Consider the following 23,076-nt stretch of genomic DNA (forward strand, 5'->3'; position numbering starts at 1 on the left):
GTGCCTTTGCTGTGGAGATCACAGTATAAACACGGAGCTATGCAACCTGGAAACCTCTCCCCAGGACAGAGAGATGCTGGTATCCACCCAAGAGGTGATGACTGAGGAGCTGGGACCCTAGAATGGCTGCTCTTGCTGGACCACAAGGGGGACAACCAGTGCCCAGAACTTGGATAATGGGGTCCCTTTGAAAACAAAGATTATACCCATTATACTTATTATGCCAAGTTCTACATAAAACAGAATCTAGGAACAAAGTATCAAGTTATCATCTATAGATTAATTTGTCCACTTAATACAAGCATCCTGGTAACATTGTTATAGTATTTTTTTTTAAACCACAATAGGTCCAGAAGTTAATAGAAAATAATTGACATATCTAGAAATTCACCATCTTGTAGCTAAATGCAAGAAAACATTTACAAATACCAGTAAAAACAGTAAACTCGTTTCTCCGAGTTCTCCCATATAAAGGCTCATCCTATTTACAAAACTATACTTACACATTTTAACTTTTTTTCAACTATACAAATATTTTTTCTGCAGTTGTGGCAACGTATGTTTCATCTCCATGTCATTAGGTTAAATTTTGGCCCACTGTGTCCAAATGCTCAAAGTGGAATTACTAACCACAGTACTAAGCTGAAGGGTTTTTTAGGACCAGACAGATTAACATAAATCCTTTTATTATAGTACTCCAGTCTTGGAAACAGACAGCCTCAACCCTTTTACCCTCAAACCTTCAAAAATTCTCAGCTTTCTCCTTAGTGACAAGGAAAGGAGATAAATTACTTGGTCAATTTGTCTTTACTACAAACCTTCTAAAGATGCCAAGAATATGAAAAGGGACTAATGCATAATAATTCTTATTAGTGGAAATCCTTGAACTATGAATCAAGAGGAAAGAGAACACACAGTTTAACTGCGCTTTTTTTTTGGTACAGGAGAAGGAAGAAATGGGGAAAATGAAAGGGAAAGAAAAGAACAGTAATAATGAGTATTTCCTTGCAAGAAAGGATAACGCTACTCTTAGTGAATAAAGTGTCCTTACAGTTTCACCACATTTCTCTCAAGCTGGCTGGTATGGAGATTATTCATCTAGAATGAGGAACCTATAAAACAGGATCTAAAATTCAGGTGCCGGCATTGACTAACTGTTCAAAAGGAGAAAAAAAAGAGGAAAAACAAATAAAAAGGTTTTGTTCAAAAAAAAGGGATATGGTTCTTTGCATCTTGAAGTTCAAAGGGTCAGAATGGATTCTGCAGTACACCCAATCTTATCTGCAGGACTTAGTTGCTGGTTATCAAGTTAATTCATAACAGGACAAATAGCTTATATACTCTGCTGCTAGAGTATAAGGTATTTGTCCTGTTATACAATCCAACCAGGAGGTTCAGAGTTTTAACCTTCTGCTTCCAAATATCATGCTCGTACATCCAGGCACAATGTCCCCATACCTACTTTTCCATTATTTACTGTAAGTATAATAGGTACATCAGTCACTGTTTCATAGTCCATGTACTATGAGTCATTACAACGTGCGCAGATCAGCATATGTACATACAGATTGTCATCTTAAATCCCCCAGCAACTGACTGTTTATCTTTACTTTAGATGGAAGTGCTTTCTAGATAATGCAATGATGGACAAAAGAGAAACAAGTACAATTTTTTTTTAATAAAGATATAATTACAAAAAGGTAAAATCAGCTCAGGAAAGGGAAATTACTTTAATAGATCAGTTTAGACATTTAACATAATAACTCACATCCATTTTAAATACTATTACATAAAGCATGGTGAAGAAAGGAATTTCTGCTTCATAATTAGAAAACTCACAATACAACTTGCCAAAAACCAAAACAAAGCCGAATGAAAATAAATACAGTCCATGCCAAATAGTACAAAATGAAATCAGCAGTCTCTCTCAACAGGAAAAAAAACTCTTTTCTTCTTTTAGTATTTTCCCACTCTGGTATTGTGTTCTGTAATTGGTGTGAGGCCATCTTTAATTCAAGGATTGCTGAGCAGTTCTGATTTCGCTCTGTTCAAAGGCAAAAAATATAAACTATTAAACAGGGCATAATTTCATTTTGAGAGGGTCTCAGACTAGCTGTTGATAAAGATGCAGTTAGAACTACCCATCACATATTTTAAGCCATTGAAGTATTTTAGTAACTCCGGACACTGATTTATAACTCACATTGATACAGAACATATCTTCTGTACAGATGGCTAACTGAGGAAAAGCTCTGAAAGTTAATGAATGTTCTCCAAAGCACAAAACATTTTACAGTTTAATACTGAGGGGTTTACCCTTTGGTGTCTGTCTTTTCACCGCTGCTGTCCTTGGATTTATCTTCCTCCTTTACATCTAAAAACAATTAAGAAGGAAAAACACTGTGTGACACTTGAAATATCTGAAGACTCCAAAAACACAATCTAATTTTTTTTTTTAAGACCGGGGCGGGGGGAGGGGAGGAGAGGAAATCAGGAACCTAGGCTGCTTATTTGCAAATCAAATCTTATTAAATGAAAGACAGACCATAGCTTATGCCATCAGCTACACAGAACTTTTTTCATTCACACTTCATTAGACCTATACAAATTACTAGCTTCAGGATTTGAAACCACAGTGGGCAAAGATCTTCATTTAGAACAACATCCCTGGACTGTAAGTAATGTTTCAGTATCTATACAAACATGCACTTTAGATTTTATTAGTTTTTCTTCTTCAGTGTGACGGGAAAGAAAAAACGGTTGTGAGATGTGTTGCTCATCTCCATTCTAGGAGTACGCACATCCATGTGTACGGCCGGAGATTTTTGCCTTAGTGATACCCGTAGGGCCAGCTGTGGTGCCCACTGGAGTACTGCGCTCAGGTGCCCTACACCCTTTCAGTTCCTTCTTGCCAACAACTCTGACAGAGGGACAGGATGGGGGGTAACGTTATGGACATGAGGAACACATCTTGAAGAACAACTGTTATGAAAGGTAGGTAGCCATTTTGTCTTTGAGTACTTGCTCATGTCAATTTCATTATAGGTGACTCACCAGCAGAATCAACGTAGGTGGGTTCGGAGTTCACAGTCTTGCAGCACTGCTCTGCCAAAGCCAGCATCAGTTCAAGCCTGCTGGGTCAGCACGTAGTTTGACGCAAATGTGTGGACGGACGACCAGGGGGAAGAGCCTGATAGATCTCTTGGATCAGCACCTGAACCAGGAAGGCTGATGTTGCTGCCTGTGCCCTAGTCAAATAAGCCATCACGATTGCTGGCAGGGGCACCTTTGCAAGCTCATAGCAGTAGTGGATGCAGGCTGTGATGCAAGACAAGTCTCTCTGGGCTGACACCACACATCATTTCATCTTATCTACAACATCAACGAACAACTGCATTAACTTATGGAACGGCTTTGTTCTATCCATGTAGAAGGCCAGAGCCCGTCTGACATCCAGGGTTTGCAGCCCGCATGCCTCATCTGTTGCATGAGGCTTTGGGAAAAGGACTGGTAAGTAAAATGTCTTGACCAGTGTGGAACTGGAAAATGATCTTGGGCAGAAAAGCCGGGTGTGGACACCACTGGACCTTGTCCTCATAGAATACTGTATAAAGCAGCTCCGACGTGAACACCCTGATCTCAGACACCCTATGAGCCCAAGTTATAGCAACCAAGAAGAAGATCTTCCAGGAGAGAAGCAGGAGGGAGCAAGAAAGCCCAGGGTTCGAAGGGGGGACCCAGATGCCACAACAGCACAAGATTCAGGTCGCAAGGGAGAACTGGATCCTGGACATGAGGTAAAGGTGCTCCAGGCCTTTCAGGAACCATGTCGTCATGGGATGGACGAAGATCGATCAGCCTTGAAACGGAGGGCGGAATGCCAAAATGGCCACCAGGTGTACCTTGACTGAAGATAGCAACAGGCTCTGGAGTTTCAGGTGCAGTAAATAGTCCAGGATGTCCTGCAGCGGGGCCTCTTCCGCACAAATGTGTCAGTCCGAGGCCCAACATATGAACTGCTTCCACTTTGCCACAAAGGTAGCCCTGGTGGAATGTTTTCTGCTGGACACCAGCAGAGCACTCCTGCTCATCCACACAGCAGCAAAGCTGTCAAGTGCAATGATGACAGATTTGGGTGCAGCAGGATGCTGTAGTTCTGGGATAGCAGATCCAGCCGAAGAGGTAGCTGCAACGGGATGGCTGCCGGAAGACTCAGCACCATACTGAATCAGTGTTGACTAGGCCATGCTGGGGCAATGAGAACAACAGATGCTTGGTCTTGCTTCAGTATCTTGTGGATCAATGGTACCAGCAGGAAGCCATACATCAGCACTCCTGACCACGGGATCAGAAAGGCATTGGACAGGGAGCCCTTGTCCCTGTTCTGCAGAGAACAGAACATGTGGCACTTTCTGTTCTGCAAACAGGTCAATCTGGGGAGTCCCCCATCTGTGGAAGATTAGGCTGACCACCTCTGCATGAAGAGACCATTCAAGACGAGATGAGAAGGTCCTGCTGAGATGATCTGCCAGGATGATCCTGGTTCCAGGCAGGTGGGTGGCTACCAGATGAATGGCATGCCGCACACAAAAGTCCCAGAGGCTGAGTGCCTCCCAACAAAGGGCCGAAGATCTGATGCTGCCCTGCCTGTTGATGGATGACATCGCGGCTGTATTGTCCGTCGGAACCTGCACCATCTTTCAGGTGGGGCAAGAAGCCTGGCAGGCCAGGCAAACCACTCTGAGCTCCTGGACGTTGATATGAATGGCTAGATGATTTTGTAGCCAGCGGCCCTGAGTGCTGAGCTTGCCCAAATGGCCTCCCCAGCCCAGGTCCGAAGTGTCCGAGACCAGGGGTGAGAGACAGGGTCACGAAAGGAACCCCTTCCAGCACTGACTCGGGATCCAGCCACCAGTTCAAGGATGAGAGGACGTGGCTTAGTACTGTGCTCACTCAGCCCAGGGCATGCCTGCTGGGGATATAGACTGAGGCTAGCCACGCCTGCAGAGGCCGCAGATGAAATCGGGCATGACTGACCAGGTATGTGCACACAGCCATGTGGCCCAGTTGCAGGCATGTGTGGGTCGTGGTGAGCAGAGGGCTCTTTATGTGGGCAATGAAGTCTGACATGGCCTGAAAACATGTTTCTGGAAGGAAAGCCCTGGCCTGTGTGGAGTCAAGAACCACTCTGATAAACTATATGTGTTGAACTGGCGTTAACGTGCAATTCTCTCTGTTTATTAACAAGCCCAGATTGTTGCAGGTGGACTGCATCAGATTGAGGCTCCTTTGGAGACCTGTCCTTGATGAGCCAGTCGTTGAGATATGGGAAGATCCGGACCCCTCGACGTCTCAGGAAAGCTGCTACAGTGCCACACGTTTCGTGAACATCCTGGGAGCTGAGGACAGTCCAAAGGTTAGTGCCATGAACCAGAAGTGGTGCCTGGCCACTATGAAATGCTGGAAATCCCTGTGCCCTGGGAATATGGACACATGACAGTAAGCATCCTTTACGTCCAGAGTGGCGTACCAGTCCCCTGGATCCAGGGAAGGAATGATGGAGGTCAGGGAGATCATGTGGAACCTCAACTTCTTGAAGACTTGTTGAGGCAATGCAGGTCCAGGATGGGTCTGAGGCCCCTTTTGGCCTTCAGGATTAGGAAGTAATGGAAGTAGAATCTTCTTCCTTCCATGTCCGGAGGAACCTCCTCCACAGCTCCCAAGACCAGGAGCTACTCAACCTCCTGAACCAGGAGTTGCTTGTGAGAAGGGTCCCTGAGTTGGTGACGGACCTTTAAGGGGGTTGGGAGCCCCAACCGGGGAGGCACATTCGCATGGCTTTGGAGAAGCCTGGTGGGCAGGCCCAGGTCCCTTGGTAGATGATTCCTGGGCCTTCTTGCTTGGTGCTGAGGAACGCTTCTTGGCCTTCTTCAGCCCTCAGTGCGACCGCCTGGAAGGCGGGCAGAGAGCAGACTCCATCAGAAGAGCCCTGAGGCGGATAGCCCGCTCTTTTTGGTTGCAGGGCCAAAAGTTTTTGCAGATCCAGCACCGCTCCTTAACATGGGACCCCTCCAAGCACTTAAGGCAGCTGCTATGGGGTCGCTGACAGGTATATGCCTGTTGCAGTCCGAGCAGGACTTAATCCCCTGAGACTAGGGCATGCCCTGCCTGGGGCAAAGTCCACACTGGAACTCTAACACTTAACATTACTATATGCAAACTATTTACAAAGGCCCTAAGGCACGAAGTCCCAGGTGGAGAAACTGCCAGCTCTTGCTAAGCAAGAAAGGCGCTCTGATTGACCACCATGGGCAGTAAGAAGGAACTGAGAGGGCAGAGGGCCGATGGAGCCTGATTTAGAGGGCACCACAGCCAGCCCTACAGGTACCACTAAGGCAAAAATCTCTGATGGCCGCGCACATGGACGCATGAAAGACTAGAATGGAATCAACTTGAGCAAACTATCGAAGAATGAACATTTCAAAAGCACATTAACTCTTTGTGCTAACAGTTGTAGGACATCTTACTGCTAACAAAATTCACTTTAAGAAAGGTGCAATCCTATAATGGGTTAAGGGAGAACACAGTTATATACGAAATTATGCTCTTACCAGTTTTTTTGTCCTCTGTCTCTTTCTTGTCTTCTTCTATTCTGGCTTTCTTTGCTCCTTTCTTATGATCTGCAATGTTTCGTCGTCCACCCTCGCCTTCATCCTCAGAATCAGAGAATTCTTCATCACACGCTATTCGCTTATCAGATGCTCGAACTAGTATTTTTTTTAAAAAAAGAGAGACACTAAAGGAACTCAGTTTTACTGCAATAGGTCTTTCATAAAGGAATTACAGTGAAATTGGTTTTGAGCAACTGATTAGGAGACCAACAGCACTTTGCTCTCTAATCAAAGGGAAATACAATAAGAGAGAGCCTCCTCGATGCTTCAGATTGTTGATCCAGCTAGAAGCCAGGTTAGTCTAGGCTCTGGCATACATCAGAACAGCCTATTGAGCTCAACTTGTAACCAGTTACCTATAGGCCCAAAAGGTCATATGTCAGCATCTGGGGATTGCCAGACAACAGAAACACACTGTCCTGGACATGTCCTCCCCATTCAGCTACTGGGAGGAAGTCTCTACGGGCTGGATCTTTCAACTGGAGTGGCAGAAAACAGCTAACCAGAGGTGAGGATCTGGCCCATTATGTTTAAAGTGGCCTTATTCCGGGGGCATATTCTAACACGACACCTAAAGATAACATTTCCTACTAGAAATGCGTTTGTCTGGATCTTCTCCATCCTCATCTCCACTGTCTTCATGAACAGCATCCTCAGGAATAGCTTGCATCTGTACTCCAGGTGCATGAGGCAACATACGCAAGTTCTCAAATAAGCGTTGTCTGCGAGTGAAGTAGCAGATGGAAAAGTTGTTAGATATAGGGAGAGATGTAGCCTTTCCTGCAGTTTCTGGATATTTAATCATAAATGCAACAATTTTAAAGTTGACATTTTTCTATAATTCTTCTGCTTAAACCAGTTCTATTATGGAAAGAGTGAGATTTCTCTTTTAAGAGGGGAGCAAGGCTCCACTTATTACTGGCTGGCCAGAAAAGTGGTAAATTCATACCATACTGTTTACTAATTGCAACAAAGGATGTTTTACACAAAAGTTTAATGCCTGAAACTATGGCCATGACCAGACAGATTTCAGATGTTAACATTCTGCTACATCATAATTAAACCTCATAACCACCGGCTCTATGGAGTGGTCATAAGACACATGTTCTCATGTCCACAGTTATTAGTTTGTCCCAACAACATACACCAAAAGTTTAGCTCAACTACCTTTCAAGAAGGAAAACCAACACTTTCTGATTTCTTATACAGAATGGAAGTGACTTTTTCATTCTTACAGATATTTAAATTGTTTTGACATTATTGCTGAGAACAAAACATTAATGACTCATAAATCCTTACACATAACATGAATTATTTGAATGACACAAAAAGACACTTCTGCAGGTTTGTTATTCAGAATAAAATGCTGGATGTTTCCCATGAATACAAATATAAGTCCTTTAACACTGACCTAAGGTGATTTACAACTCCTTTAACATCCCAAATAATTTGCAGACCATGGCTAGACTTAAAATTACAAATACATTTTAGAATATTATTTGAAAATATTTCTCTTCCTATTCTGTGATTAATTCAGTGTTCTGGGTTTCTTCTGCTAGAATGGACATTACAAATTCCTAAAGAAGTTCTACTTTACTCTGTTTACACTTGTTTGGCATCATAGAAACAGAACCCTGAATTCAGGTCACGGCAGATAAGCTTTTCCTACATTTTTATACCTTTCACAGCAAATCTTCCCTCTATGTTCAAACATGAAAGACCTCATATTAACGGAAATAAAACAATTCTGCATCAGAAGCGGAGAGCAAGAGGATTTGAATGCAGTTCTCAGCAGTGTATGCAACTCATGTTTTGTGCTGGCACAAGTCTTGTCAAAAACAATCAAGACTAATGGTGCTTACTCTTTAAAATCAGTATCTTTTTGATAAAGACTACTCACACTACTTTATGACTTTAAACTGAATCTATGCTTCAAAAAGAAGGCAAAAAACAAATCTACTTCCCCCTCAGTCATTAAAACCACCATCACTGCAAATGCTGTGATCCTAAAACAGTACACTATATAAATAAAAAGGAGATAAAGATGAGGTTTGATTAGGTACGAAATTTATAAAGGATTTCCATCAACAAATGACTATGATTTTTAGAGTTTCTGTTCTCAAGGTAGGGAACAACTACTTACTTGATCTTCTCCATATACTCTGGTGTGTTCTGGTTGGTCATATTTGATGGACTAATATGCAGTTTGAAGTCTGGTCCGAAATAATCAAAGTAGTCATTGTATGGCAACTCTATTAAAAAAAAAATTTCAGTCACCTAAAAATCTCATTTTTAGACAGCTTTTTATACAACTCAGACTGCATAACTGGACTTTAAATAACATACTGGCAAACTTCAGGTATTGGATGAATATACAACTTAGAGCGCTTTTAAGTATAGTAGAAAACCACTGTATAGTGTTTCCCTTCAAGTTGCTCAACAAAGACAACGGATGAACTAATGTTTGCTGGTGGAGAATCCGAGATTGAATCTGCATCCCAGGCACAAGAAACACTGATATCTGGGTAATGAGACTCAGCAGAGAATGATTTCAATCCCAGTGAATGCAGTATAGGAAATCTCAATGGACAAAATTAGATTTGATTTCTTTCGACATAAAATAGGAAACAAATACTGGAACATTGCAACATGAGGTAACATTTTACAGAAAAAAATGCCTAAGATTCCCATTGTTGGGAGGAAAGATGTGATTAACTGAGGACAACTTGCCATTAGTCATCTTCACTATAGTTGAAGTCAAAGGTGAACTGTCAGGCTGGAGGGAGGTTACTAGTGGAGTTCCTCAGGGAACGGTTTTGGGACCAAATCTTATTTAATCTTTTTATTACTGACCTTGGCACAAAAAGTGGGAATGTGCTAATAAAGCTTGTGGATGACACAAAGCTGGGAGGTATTGCCAATACAGAGAAGGACTGGGATATCATACAGGAAGATCTGGATGACCTCGTAAACTGGAGTAATAGTAATAGGATGAAATTTAATAGTGAAAAGTGCAAGATCATGCACTTAGGGATTAATAACAAGATTTTTTTTTTGTTTTAATCAGCTGGGGAGATCAGTTGGCAAGTAACAGAGGCAAGAGAGCACCTCAGGAGGATTGGTTGATCACCAGGATGACTCATGAGCCCGCAAAGTGAATTATGGCTGTGAAAAAAAGCTAATGCGGTCTTGGGAGCATCAGGGTGAGGTATTCCAGCTAGGGATAAGGAGTTTATAGCACAAGGCACGGGAGCCCCATCATCTGGAATAGGTACTGTGGTCAGATTCTGGTCTCCCACGTTTAGAAAGGAATGAATTCAAACTGGAACCGGTAATACGAAGAAGGGCACTAAGATATCTGAGGAATAGAAAACCTGCTAATGAAAGGAGATCAAAGAGTTGGCTTTTAGCCTCAGCGACGAAGAAGCGGAGAGGAAGATATAAGTGCTCCTCTATCAATATATCAGAGGAATTAAAACCAGGGAGGGAGGAATTATTTAAGCTCAGTACCAATGTTGAGCACAGGAACAAATTGATATATAAGATTGAACCATCAGGAAGTTAGACTTGGAATTAGATGAAAGTTTCTAACCATTCAGCAGGAGTGAAGTGCTGGAACAGCCTCACCAAGGGAGCAATGGCAAACAGACTCATTCTGACATAGACCAGCTTGATAAGTTACAGAGGGGATGGTATGATGGAAGACTAAGTTTGGAAATTAATTTGGTCTTCTGACTATTAGTGGTAAATATGCACAACTGGCTTTGGTGGACTGGTATCTGAGTACTACAGAGATTTTTCCTGGGTGTCTGGCCTGGTGATCTTCCACATGCTCAGGGTTTAGCTGATCGCCATAATTTGGGGTCGGGAAGGAATTTTCCTCCGAGGGGATATTGGGCCAGACGCCCCTGGGTTTTTTTCTGCCTTCCTCTGCAGTGTGGGACAATGGGTCACTTTGCGGTGGATTCCTCTGCACCTGAAGTCTTTAAAATCATAATTTTAGGCACTTCAATAGCTCAGACACAGGTTAGGGGTTTGAATACAGGAGTGGGTGTATGAGATTTCTTTGGCCTGTGTTGTGCAGCGAGGTCAGACTAGCCTATCAAGAATGGTCCCTTCTGAACTTAAAGTCTCATGATCTGATATCAGAGGAGCACTCCAACCAAGCACTCAGCAAGAGATTCTTTCTGCTCATCGAAGATCACAACTTATTAACATGGGTATCAATCCACAAGCACAGTCACAGGAGAATGGTTTACACTGTGAAAACTAAAAGGTCTCTGAGGTGGTAATTTAATTAGATCTTCGAGAACTATTGCCAGCCCGCTCCGTAGACAGCACGTGGAAGTCTTGAATACCAAGAAAGTATCATGCATATCTGTTGCATATACATGGCCAATTTCTCTTGCTACAACTATGTTTTAATAAGTACACTAAGACCATCCTATTAGGCGATGAAGCAGTATGCTATCTCCCATGCCCTTTCGATTGCTTCAGGAAGAACAAATCCAATCATTGGAACCGAACCTCTTGGGAAGACAGCTCGGTAAAGAAACCTCAGACTGATTCCAGGCACAGACCTAGCAGCAGGAGCTAACTGGAAAATAAGTGGGTCCAGAAGATTTTCCACAAGCGCTCGGAGGGAGGTGGGGGGGTAAGATATCTGCTGTTTGGGGGGGGGGAGTCCCAGTGCAAACATGTCTACACCAGAGGTCAACTACTTTACACAACTATTGTAGGTTAACTTCAGTTGTTACAGAAGTTGGAGGCTTCTGGTAGAGGTGGTCTCAGTTACCTGGCATAGGTTTAGGTTTGGGATACAGAAGATAATAAAATAGTGCACACCCCATGCAATGGTGTAGGAGTTATTAATGTGGGGGAGCGGGGACATGAAAAATACAACCTCCTCCCAACACCCCGACAGAGAATGTAAATTCATCGGATAGGAACAGCATCCAGAGGTATCCAGGTGGCCTCAGGACATTGAAGATTCCACAGCAGTTAGTCCAGAGTCTGATTATGCAGGAGTGTGGGAGCCCATGGGAGTTCATCTTCCCTGGACTACTAAAGAAAAGATATTGAGAGCTGAATATACTGACACATCATCACTCCTATACAGGGACGCTCTGACAGAAAGTAAGTAGGGACAGGACAAGCATGGCAATGAGAAATCTGAATGGCCAAGGGAAAGCTAGTACCTGTGAAAATTGGGAAGTCGCTTTTTTAATCTATGCAGGCTCTATTTAGGAAACATATCTGGAAAAAGCCTAGTGTTATTCAAATATATGGACTTAATCTGAAGGCATTTAATACATTTGGGGGTATAGCTTGTTTTAATTGGGATAAGCAGCTTGGACTGAGGGCTGCAATCCAGAAAGGAATCTGGTTGTACATACCACATCATACACTGTGGTTAGAGGGGATGACACCACAGAGCATAGGTGTTCAAACTGACAGTGGCCTATTTAGTCCTCTGAAAGCCCAATAGAGACCCCAGCCTTGTAATAACATTTGCTGGGCATTTAACAAAAACAGTTGTTTTTGGAACATCTGCAAATTTAGACATGCTTGCAAGATGTGCTTTAGGCCCCCAAGGCCTGTAACTGGTACAAGTTACAGGGAAATTCTGGCAAAAGACTGGGGGTAAATCAGGCTCACCACACATACCTCCGGGTCCAGGAAGAGGGCAAAGGTGATGGACCAGGAAAAGAGCAGAGCAGATGGAAGTGGGGTGTTGGAAATAGCTTTGTTTCCAGTTAGGCTTGAAGCATTAAGGGTACTCGCCTTGGGGATTCCTTAACAGGACAGATGGAAGAGTATTTGCTGTTTAACATTCCCTATATGGGCTAAGAAGTCATGTAAATGTCCAAAAATTTGAAGTCCACAGATGAGTTAGGTCACATTGTAAAGAAAAAGACCACAAAGCAAATAAGTTCTAACAGAGTTGGAGGGCCATTCATTCATTTATCTGAGAAACCCTTAGGGTCTTCCCCTGGGCTTGGTTCCCAAGAAGGTACCTAGAGAATATCACTTGATCCATCACCTGTCACATCCATAGGGTAGTTCAGTTAATGAAGTGATAATTTATGTTCAGTACACTATTTCCCTCATGATGAGGCTGTGCACATGGTTAGGACTTGTGGCGCAGGAGTTGCTGTCATAAAACTGACATCAAGTCACCTTTTCTATTGCTAGTAGTTATAATGGGAAAGATGCACCTTTTAGATTTTGTTCTGAGTAAGTTTTATTTTGGTAAGTAGCTCCCTATGAGATGTTCCATGCTTGGCATTTGAAAAATTTCAGCACAATACTGGAATGGGTGATTGCCCAGGAGCCTGATTTACAGCATGTGATACACTACTTAGATAACTTTTTGTTTGCAGGCAGGGCAAATTCTGAGTGTGCACTAGCCTGCTGACCACATTCTAGACCCTGGCTAATAAACCAAGGGTACCTCTGGACCTGAAAAAAGAGGGACCCCTCTAATAAGCTGACCCAGCTGGGGCCTGAGTTAGATATGTGGACTATGGTGTATGCAGACTCGCCTAAGATAAGTGGGGGGAACTTCTGGGATCGATTGTCAAGGCAAGAGCAGCCAGGAAGGTTACACTGTGAGAGCTGCAATCTATTAATGGGCATCTTAACTTTGCATGCTGAGTGGTGGCCCCAGGGCAGGCATTTTGCATCTGTCAGTGGCCACCGTAAGAATATTAAAAGCCAACCGGTTTATAAGAGTTAACAGAACGATGAAGGAGTATTTAGGAGTGTGGGAACAGCTTGAGTAATTTTAACAGAGTGTCTCTTTGGAGGGAGGAACGGATAATAGGGGCAGATTTAAAGGTTCACTCAGATGCACTGGGAGGAAGAGACTTCAGGGTATTTTACCAACGCAGATGCTGTGCCCACAAACAGCCCCCCAGTTGGACACAAACTGGAATAGTAAAGGGTACAACATTCCTTGAATTCTTTCCCATTTCAGTGGCAGTGCTCTTTGGGGGAATGGATTTTCCAATGTTTCTCCAAAAGTGGAGTGGCAACATGGCAGAAGTACGTATCAATCACCAGTCCCCTACGTCGTCCAGGGTTATGAGTCTTAAGGTGATACTAGTGTTTAAACTTTAACATGCTGCAAAACACATACCTGCGATTGACAACGGTATAGCAGATTCGCTGTCCTAACTTTCGGACCTGCCATTGGGAGTCCACAAGGTACCTGAATAGATGCTAGTAGCACTCTGATACTGTGGTGTATGATAGCTGTTGGGGTTGTACAAAGATCAGTGGTGCAACAAACATTTAGGGCTTTATGACAGGTGTTTTAGCAATTTTGTGCAATTTCAGAGGATGGAGGGCTTGTCTAAGATATGGTACATTCCAGAGGACCAGATACTTCAGTACATGGGGTCATTGGCAATCTGTGGTTTGACATCATCTACCATCTCCAGTTACCTCTCAGGTCTTACATTTGCCAGTAGGATTAGGGACTACCCAAATCTTTGTGATGGATTTTTATTTCAGAGATTTTTAATGGGGTAGTCTCAAGTGTCTGAATAGTGATGTCTTAAGAGCTTTGGGGCAAGTTCTCAACAAAATATGCAAAAATGGACAAGAGGTGGCCTTGTTCAAGGTTGAATTCCTAGTGGTGGATTGTTGTATTTTTGAGCTTTCAGAGTCAGAAAATTAGTGCCTGAGTCAGTGAGGGATATTCCAGGAAGGACTTTGAATGGAAGGATTTACAGTAAGAGGTGTGAAAGGTCATTCAAACCTTGAGGATGTCAAAAACAGATTTGAGCAGGCAAGGACAGTTCATAATGCTATAGGAGGGTAGTGTGGCAAAGATTTGTCTAGTAGAAGCACTGAAGGAATTATATAGCAATGAGACCAGCTGGAGACAGGCTCCTCTTTATTCATGAGGATGGAAGGCCCCACATAACATACCATTTGTTATAGTTTTAAGAAATGGGCTTACGAAGTTGGGGCTATTGATGCGTGAATTCCCACCCATTCTGGATGGGGCTGTGACAGCTGTGGCTCACTTAGGGCTAGAGTGATTCAGGCAACTGGACAATGGCATTCAAATGCATATAGGTCACAAGTGAGACCCAAAGCAGAGAATCAGAGCTAGTTTTTCCTGTGTTTCCAATTACAGAGAGACCAAGTGAGCAGTGGTGTGATCTGCAGCCATAGGCAGGCTTCTGGGTCATCTGGAGGATCACATCTGGGTCTAGGCAGTGAGACAATCCCAAGCTGGCATGGAAGGACGGGCATTCTCAGGGACCAGCCAATTCCCCTTGCACATTCTTTGGCAGCCCAGGAGCGGGAACCAGATGTGATTGTTGTTCACCTCTGTGAAAACGATTTAGGATGGCAAAAAGAGGTTGACTTAGTAAATAGAACAAAGAGGGGTTTCGGGCAGACAAAAAAGATTCTCTCCCCCCCCCCCCACCAACCCCGAGAGATGATGATTATTTGGTCTGACATATTGAGTGCAGGGCATAATAGGGAGCAGTGAAGCCTCCAAGGGTGAATAAGACCAGGAGGAGTGCAAGTAGGAAGGTGGCTAAATTCATATATCACAAGCCCCTTTGGTTATTCCATATCTGGATACACCTTACTGAGCACCCATGTGATTCAGGGAGGATGGGGTACACCTATCCAATTGGAAGGCAGATTTATTTTTGTCCAATATTAAGCAAGGAATCAGTGGGTATCTAGGAACTTGCCAGAGGTTGGAGGAGGTAGCCAAGCATCATTTGCACATGTCCAGTGAAGGAACTTTTTATGGAAGGGGTATAATCATTGCATAAAAAGGAATAGAAAAGGATGTAAAGGGAAGCATCCTTTAAGAGAGCTGAAGTGGGGGTTGGAGCTCCTACATGTTACAGCAGAGACGCAATCCCCTCTCCTGCTCTCACCCCTTTAATCTCTTTCAAGGGAGGACAGCTGGGACCAGGCTGAGGCTTATGCAACAATGATTTGGAAAACGATTATGACCCTGCACTGTACAATTTATTTTTGAGTACTCCAGATATTTTAAGTGAATAAAGTTGCGGCCTAATTAAACCACATCCCATGCCTTCTTTTCTTCCAGCATGGCCAGACAATGAATCTACAACCCCGCAACGTAAGAATCACTGTTGTCTGGGCAACGAGAGTCAGCACAGAATGAAACACAGAACACTTAAGAATGAAAAGCATTGAAATCAATTGTTCCTGTTTGCGTAGAAAGGGGATAAAGGGGCGTGAGTGTGTTTGGGAAGCTTGAGGGGAGAAAGCAAGTCTTTTAAAGGACAAGGTTGAAGGAGATCGTGGATAGGATGCGTTTTGGGCTTGTTAGCCTCTTAGAATCTGTGAAAGGGGAACTCAGAGCTGTGTACCCATGCATCATTCCTTTAACTCTTCCGATAGTGTGGATAACGTTGATTCACTATTACAGCATTCAACAAAAAGCATTACTCTGCAAAGAAAAATTTGAGGTGAAAAGAACATGACGACTACAAATACAAAAAAAAAAAAAAAAAAAAGCTAAGAGCAATGTGAAGGAAGAATGCATTGCCTATACCGGCTGAATGGGATCACTTCACACAGAGACAATACAACAAAAAAATCTTAAAAGGTAGAGAACAGTAATCATTCTGTTCCTTCAATTGCTTTTGAGTAACAGGATGATGCAGAGGAAGAGTAGGATGTAAAGTGCGTTTCCTAGAGGCTTCAGAAGACACCGGGCAGAATCTGCTTTCAGGAATAACTAAGTCAAGAGCAATTCTACTGAAGTCAGTGAATAGAGATGAGAGAATCTAGTGTCTAGTAAAAATGTCTAGTAAGAAAAAATGTTGAAATTAACAAAACCATCCTAAAACAGAGGAAAAAGGCAAACGAACAAGCCAACAAATAATTTTTAAATTTTACTATAAGCCATTTCAAATGTGGTCTGAAAGATATATTGTCCCAAGTCAAGACTATTGAAACTTCTGAGGTGTGCATCTCAGAGTTTTATACTGCTGCCCATCACCACAGTATCTGAGTGCCTTCCATGAAAAATCAATACCAACAGTAAAGTCCCTATTATGGACTTATGTATTCAAAAATTGGGTACAACAGAAGAGATGCAATCAAGAAATTTATGGTTTTAAGACCAAAAGTAGCTTAAATTTAACAAAAGTGAAAAATACACCAGTGGCTCTCAACCTTTCCAGATTACTGTACCCTTTTTAGGAGTCTGATTTGTCTTGGGTACCTCCAAGTGTCACTTAAAAACTACTTGCTTACAAAATCAGACATAAAAATACAAGTGTCAGCACACTATTATTGAAAAATTACTTACTTTCTCATTTTTACCATATAATCAACTGAATATAAATATAGTACTTACACTTCAGTGTATAGTATATAGAGCAGTATGCTCTCATTGCCTGTATGCACTTTTAGTTTGTACTGACTTCACTAGTGATTTTTATGTAGCCTGTTGTAAAAATAGGCAGATATCTAGATGAGTTGATGTATCCCCAGAAGACCACTGCATATCCCCAGGGGTAGGCATACATCCTGTTGACAAAGTACCAGACTCAAAGTCTAAGAGATTAAAACAAAGTTGCACATGCCAGAACTATATTAAGTTCCTGAGAGATGCTGGATTTTAGGTGATGACAAGTTTATTTGCTACTCATCATGAACTGGACTAATAAGTTTAAGAGTAAGTTTGGTTCTGATAACATGTGACAGAAAGTAACTTCACAATCCTTATGAGAGTTTAGACAGAAGAATATATTTCAGAATTAATATTTACCATTAGGAATTTCACAATCTAAGGCAACAGCAGTCTCATATGTCCAACATCGAGCAACATTACGGATAGTATATCCTCCTCCTCCTAGCATCAGCAGTGGCAAGTTAAAAGTCTTTACAACCTCCACACATTTAGCATGACCTACCAAAAAGATTTAAAAACCAATTAAAAAAAACCAACACAACTTAATTTCTACTAAAAAAGTCAGATGAACCTAATTAAAATGAAAGTTCTAGAATTCAGCTTCAGCACATCACTTTTTGTTCTTAACTGAATTCATGTCATTAGAACAAAAATAGATGTCAGGATTGCTAAATGAGAAATGGACAGAACCCAAGGCACAACATTTTCTCCTACTTTGCATTAGCACTGTTGCAATTCTCTCTTTTCCAAAATGTTGTCTTTTTTATAACTTACATAGGCATGCAAGGACAAATACAGGGCCAGATTCTTGGATCAGCGCAGTGCAGGAGCCAGAATGGAATAGGCTGCAGCTATCCGACTCTCCCTGGTTCCATGTTGACCCCAGCACACTTTAGAGCAGCCCTTGAGCTGCTCTGGAGTATACTAGCTGATTAGATTCCCAGTGAGCCATATGGCAGTGAGAGAGCATTAGTTATGGGGACAAAATCTCCATCTAGGGAGAGAGAGCTACTTTCTACATCTTTTGTGCTGCTGGAATGTCACAGAATGGACCACATCACAGTTCAGGATCTGGCCTTCACTCAATGATTATTTTGAGAACAGTCTTGTGGTTAGGGTATTGGACTGGGAATTAGGAGATGTGGGCTCAGTTTTCAGAGAGCTGAAAACTTCATGTATGACCTTAGATAAGTTGATCGCGGTGGGATTTTCAAAAGCATCTAAGACAATGGTTCTCAATCAGGGGGTCAGCTGCAGAGCCATTTTGGTGGGGCGGAGGGCAGCCCAGTGCCCCCCCTAGGGCTAAAACCCTGGCGCCCCCACAAGGCTGAACCTGGGAACTGCAGGGCTGAATCTTGGAGCCCCAAGATTCAGTGCCACCATGGGGTTCGAACCTTGGTGCCTCTCATGGGGCTAAAGCCGGGAGCTGCAGGGCTGATGCCCCAGTGCTCCCGTGGGGCAGAAACCCCAAACCCAGTGGGCAGAGTTGGGAGCGCGATGCTCCTCCCCACAAACTACAGTACCTTACCCAGGGAGGTCCAGTTCCATCCCCCGCTCACCTTCTCTCCACTTGTCTCTTGGCCAGTTCAGAGGTTGGAAACTGGAGCTGGGCAGTGCAGGGCATCTGCTGCTTTGGCAGGTGCTATGAAGTTGGCAGCCACAATGGTCCCCTGTCTCCTGGTGCCTGGGATTGTGGCCACTCCTCAGCTCCTTTTGACTGCTTCGGCAGCCAGTAATAGCCAACCAGGTGGGGGGACCCAGCTCCAGGGCTCACAGAGTCCTCATAGAGCAGCGACCACAAGTGGGGGGACCGGGCCAGCACACAGCCCCTAGCAACCACACTGCCTGCACACAGTCCCAGCTACCCCTCTCCCTGCACCCTGCCTGCACACCGCACTTAGGTACCTCCTGCCTGCACCCTGAGCAGTTTTCAAACTCTTTGAGCTGCAGACCCCCCATCTGAGTTATAATTTTTGGTTGCTTCCCCCTCACACCTGCCAAAACCCGAATGGGCGGGGTGGCCTGCTGAGGTGAGTCAGGGGTTGGAGGTGCTGTTCCTTACCCAAGCTCTGTCCCCCCCACAAAAATAGTCAAACTATGCCTATGCCCGAGCCCCCCCACCCCCACAACCACACCTCTGAGTTCCCCCATCCCCCGCTGGGCCCTGGAGTTTTTACAGCATGTTGGGGGGCCTCAGAAAGAGAAGGTTAAGAACCCCCGATCTAAGAGACTTACATCTTTCAAGGGAACTTGTGTTCCTAAGTACGTATCTAGAAAAACCTTTATGAATTGTCACCTTAAACAAAACTGTGATGATTCAAATAAGTTTGAAGAATAGTGTTACTATTACAATGAAACAGTTGTCGATGTAATTTTTTCTTCTTTCTTTAGAAAAGCGTACTAACAGAATTCAGTAAGTATCAAAAGAATGTTACTTCTCCTCCCCATTTTGCTAATACTAACATATAACTTTAGTTGAATAGATTGAGAAAGACTTTATTAATTATTAAAAATCAAGAGAGTTCTGGAAATTTAATAACGTGGACAAATTAAAGTAAGGCACAGCACATCTTCGTTTACTAGAAAATTCAGTGCTGCAACTAATATTCTCAATTCAAGAATATAGCTAATTTGGCATACTGAAAAAGCATTCACAGTCAAATATAGCTAGTAACATCACAAAGTGAACCCATGGTTGTAGACTATGTACATTACGGAAATTTAAATCCAGCATAAAAGATTGTGGAAATCACACATTTGGTGTATCACCCCACAATCTAAAACTGAGCTGCACAGCTATGGAATAAAGAGGGAAGCCCAAGGAGTTCCAAACCAAAATGAACTAAAGAGATAATGAAAAAACAAAAATGGAGGAAGAAATGAGACTAGGAATAGTAAGATAATACACAATCTAAAGAAGAAATGGTTATGGAAAAGGTGGAAACACAAGTTGCTTAATTTTAGTAAATGGATGTGGATGGGAGAGAAAAAACAATTGTTTCTCGATCTCTTTGGCTACCAGTCTCATTCACGATGACAGGCGGTGAACTGGACTGGTGGCCAGAAGAGAACGAATATCCGACTTAACCTGCCAACTTCAACCTGTCTCCCTCAAACATATTATTTGATAGTAACTTGGAGAATGAAGGCTCCCTTCTCCTAAATAAAAATTAATCAAACCCATGCATTCTATCTAACAGGCATTATTGTGCATCTGGGAGCATTTTCTCTATTGTTTACCTTTGACAGTAAGATTAAAACACCCCAACCTGTCACCAGATAACGAGTCAGCTCCACACTGCAATACCACGGCACTGGGCTGGTACATCTCCATCACTTTGGATATGATCTGTATATAAACAATATAAAATAGCAAATCTTAAATTCAACCTCACACCAACCAGGCAGTTTTTCAAATAGGGTTTAGACAATACTCACTGGCTTGAATATCTGCCCATATGATTCATCATCTATACCATCTCTCATTGGAAAATTAACCGCATAGTATTTGCCTTTCCCAGCTCCAATGTCCTACAAAGGAAGTTGAAAAATACACTATTACTGAAGAAGATAATGCTTACCAAATCATAGTAAACCATATGTCTTAAAATATGGTGCTATTATTCAGGGAAAAAAAAAAAATGACTCTGTGCTTATTCCCTATTCTTCTGCAAGATCATTCTGAAGCATAAATGGAGAAAGTGTACCATCCCCATATATTTATTTAAAAAATGTAATGATTAAGAGAGCAATAGTACCATTTATATGTTCCTCCATAAAATGGAAGCTTTTAAAATAGAAGAGAAACTGTACTTGCAGATTGGAAGAGAGTAACCAGCCATATGGCCAGTAATCCATGCTCCCCCCCCGCCCCAATCCCCTGGTTGGCTGATGCATGGAGTAACAATGAAACCTTTAAAAATAAGCCATACCTTCACATCGATATAAAATGTGCCATAACGGTCTATTAAGTGACTGATATGAACAACAAGAAATAGATGCTTCCTTTCCCCTAAACAAATGCTTCCAATTAAGGAGGTAAAAAGCTTCCAAAATAAAAGGAAGTTTACTAATAGGTCTGAAAACCATAAGCCAGAGGATTTTTGTAACTAGTTTAACACTGATCAATTACTCGAGAGCAGAATACAGCCATCAGTTATTATTTTAAGTATGTTGACCCAGGTCCAAATTTTACTGGGTTAATTGAAAAACACTGTTGCTGTAAATTTTACAGTAAGCCAATTTGAGTATTTTCCAGTTTTTGGTAATTGAACAGTTTTATTGGTAGTACATGAGCAATCTGTCACCTGGAGAAACTGCCTATTTTTTTTAAGAAAGAGCCAAAAACTACAAGGTGAACTCATAGAATACTAAGTGGTGAATGATTCTCAACTCCTCCCCAACTCTTGTTCACTATCAGCATGGATTTCCCTTTTGATTTCCCCAAGCTTTAATTATAGTATTAAACTTGAAGTGATAATCATGCACGTAAGATGCTTACTTAAGTCACAAGAACAAATCATCTAAAAAAGCAAGTTAAAGAAGTCTGAAAAAAAATCAACAGTTCAATTACTTAAATAAATACTGTAGTACTGAGTATACAGGTATCTGGACAATATTGTCCATAGCACTCAAGACACACATTTTCATTTTGGCGACTGTCAGACTAACATTTTCAGAGGGCTACGTTGGTATACACTGAAAATACTAAAAGCTACCATCTTTTTCAACTGCATCAGCCTAGGTCACAAATATGCGCATCTGTGTATGCAGCATTAGGTAGATTCTCAACTGATTTATCAAGGAAAACTGTGAAAGGAGAGGGTCTCTGCAGGCATCCTCCAAGCTGAACAGAAGCTCCAGTGGGCTTAACCCCAAGGGAGTTGATGTGGCTGAACTAGAACCCTCAGAAATTCAAAAAGCTGGAGAACAGAGCTGGGAGGAGTTTTCTGGATAGAAAGTTTATTCATCAAAACATGCAGTTTTGGGTCAAATGGAACAGGAGGTACTGATTTTACCCAATAGCCAAGTGGTTAGAGAATTCACCCAAGCTATGGGAGACCAGTTCAAATCCCCATTTTGCCTGATGGGAACTTGAATCTTTCACACTGCAGGTAAATTCCCCAACCACTGAGCTATAGGTAGGGCCTTTAGTTTTTCCCAGGAATTTATCAAGGTTTATTACCACAACAACAAAAACAGGTGAAAAATCAGTGCAAAAACCCTTAATTTTTCTGGATAAATATCACAGTTTATTTTGGTGGATGAAAGGACAGGTGAAAAAAGCATCAGTAGATTAATGCTTTGAATTCCATTCATCAATGTGGTTTGCTGCAGAACAAAAACAGAACTCAAAACATAACGCCACCTCTGAGTTTAAGAAAACAATGTATCTCTAATCCACAAATAAAACTTTTCATTTGAACAAACAGTTTACTGTTGTAGACTCAGAACTATTAGCTTATAAATATTTACATTTAATAATTGGGCCACATCATTTGCAGCGCATACACTCAGCTTTATCTTTTTCTCCTGTTTTTGTTTCTTTAAAGCTTTCAAATACTTCCTCATGTTCTGAAACATATTCTGATGCAAATTTTCATTTTCTTCCCATTTTAGTGTATCAAATCTTTAAACTGTTATCTGCTAACAGCTTGAAACATGTATGTGGTGGGCATGAGATTCATCAGTTTATTCAGATGTGCATGCACTTCAGAGCTTGCATGGGTGTCTGTCTGTTTATTGTGTATATCTTCTAGATTAATACATAGCCTTACTTCATTGCATATACACATGGACTAATGTATTATCGTAATCTCTCTCTCTATATATATAGAGAGAGATACATGTTGATTAATCTCATGCAATGTATTTTCCTAATAAAATAAGTTATTTTGTATATATTTGAATGATACAGAAGTAGGGAAAAAATTGGAAAAAAGGAAAAAACAAAACAAAACAAACTTTGTAAGACCT

The 23,076-nt window shown here is 42.1% G+C and overlaps 1 protein-coding gene across 2 annotated transcripts in view; it reads right to left on the reverse strand.

Annotated features, from left to right (window-relative positions):
• Positions 1 to 1,660: 1,660 nt before the first annotated feature.
• Positions 1,661 to 23,076, reverse strand: part of HDAC2 (histone deacetylase 2) — a 48,041-nt gene continuing 26,625 nt past the window's right edge. Inside the window, exons 6-13 of one of the 2 annotated variants that reach the window (XM_032780007.2) lie at positions 20,539 to 20,631; positions 20,341 to 20,449; positions 17,458 to 17,598; positions 8,815 to 8,923; positions 7,263 to 7,393; positions 6,612 to 6,767; positions 2,317 to 2,374; positions 1,661 to 2,044 (exon numbers count right to left, since the gene is read on the reverse strand). In XM_032780007.2, the coding sequence (XP_032635898.1) occupies positions 2,014 to 2,044; positions 2,317 to 2,374; positions 6,612 to 6,767; positions 7,263 to 7,393; positions 8,815 to 8,923; positions 17,458 to 17,598; positions 20,341 to 20,449; positions 20,539 to 20,631 (828 nt within the window). In that variant the 3' untranslated portion in view covers positions 1,661 to 2,013. The remainder of the gene's footprint in view (positions 2,045 to 2,316; positions 2,375 to 6,611; positions 6,768 to 7,262; positions 7,394 to 8,814; positions 8,924 to 17,457; positions 17,599 to 20,340; positions 20,450 to 20,538; positions 20,632 to 23,076) is intronic. The other variant, XM_075063898.1, reaches the window with a different exon arrangement.

This window comes from Chelonoidis abingdonii, chromosome 3 (genome assembly GCF_003597395.2).
Source record: "Chelonoidis abingdonii isolate Lonesome George chromosome 3, CheloAbing_2.0, whole genome shotgun sequence".
NCBI lineage: Eukaryota > Metazoa > Chordata > Testudines > Testudinidae > Chelonoidis > Chelonoidis abingdonii.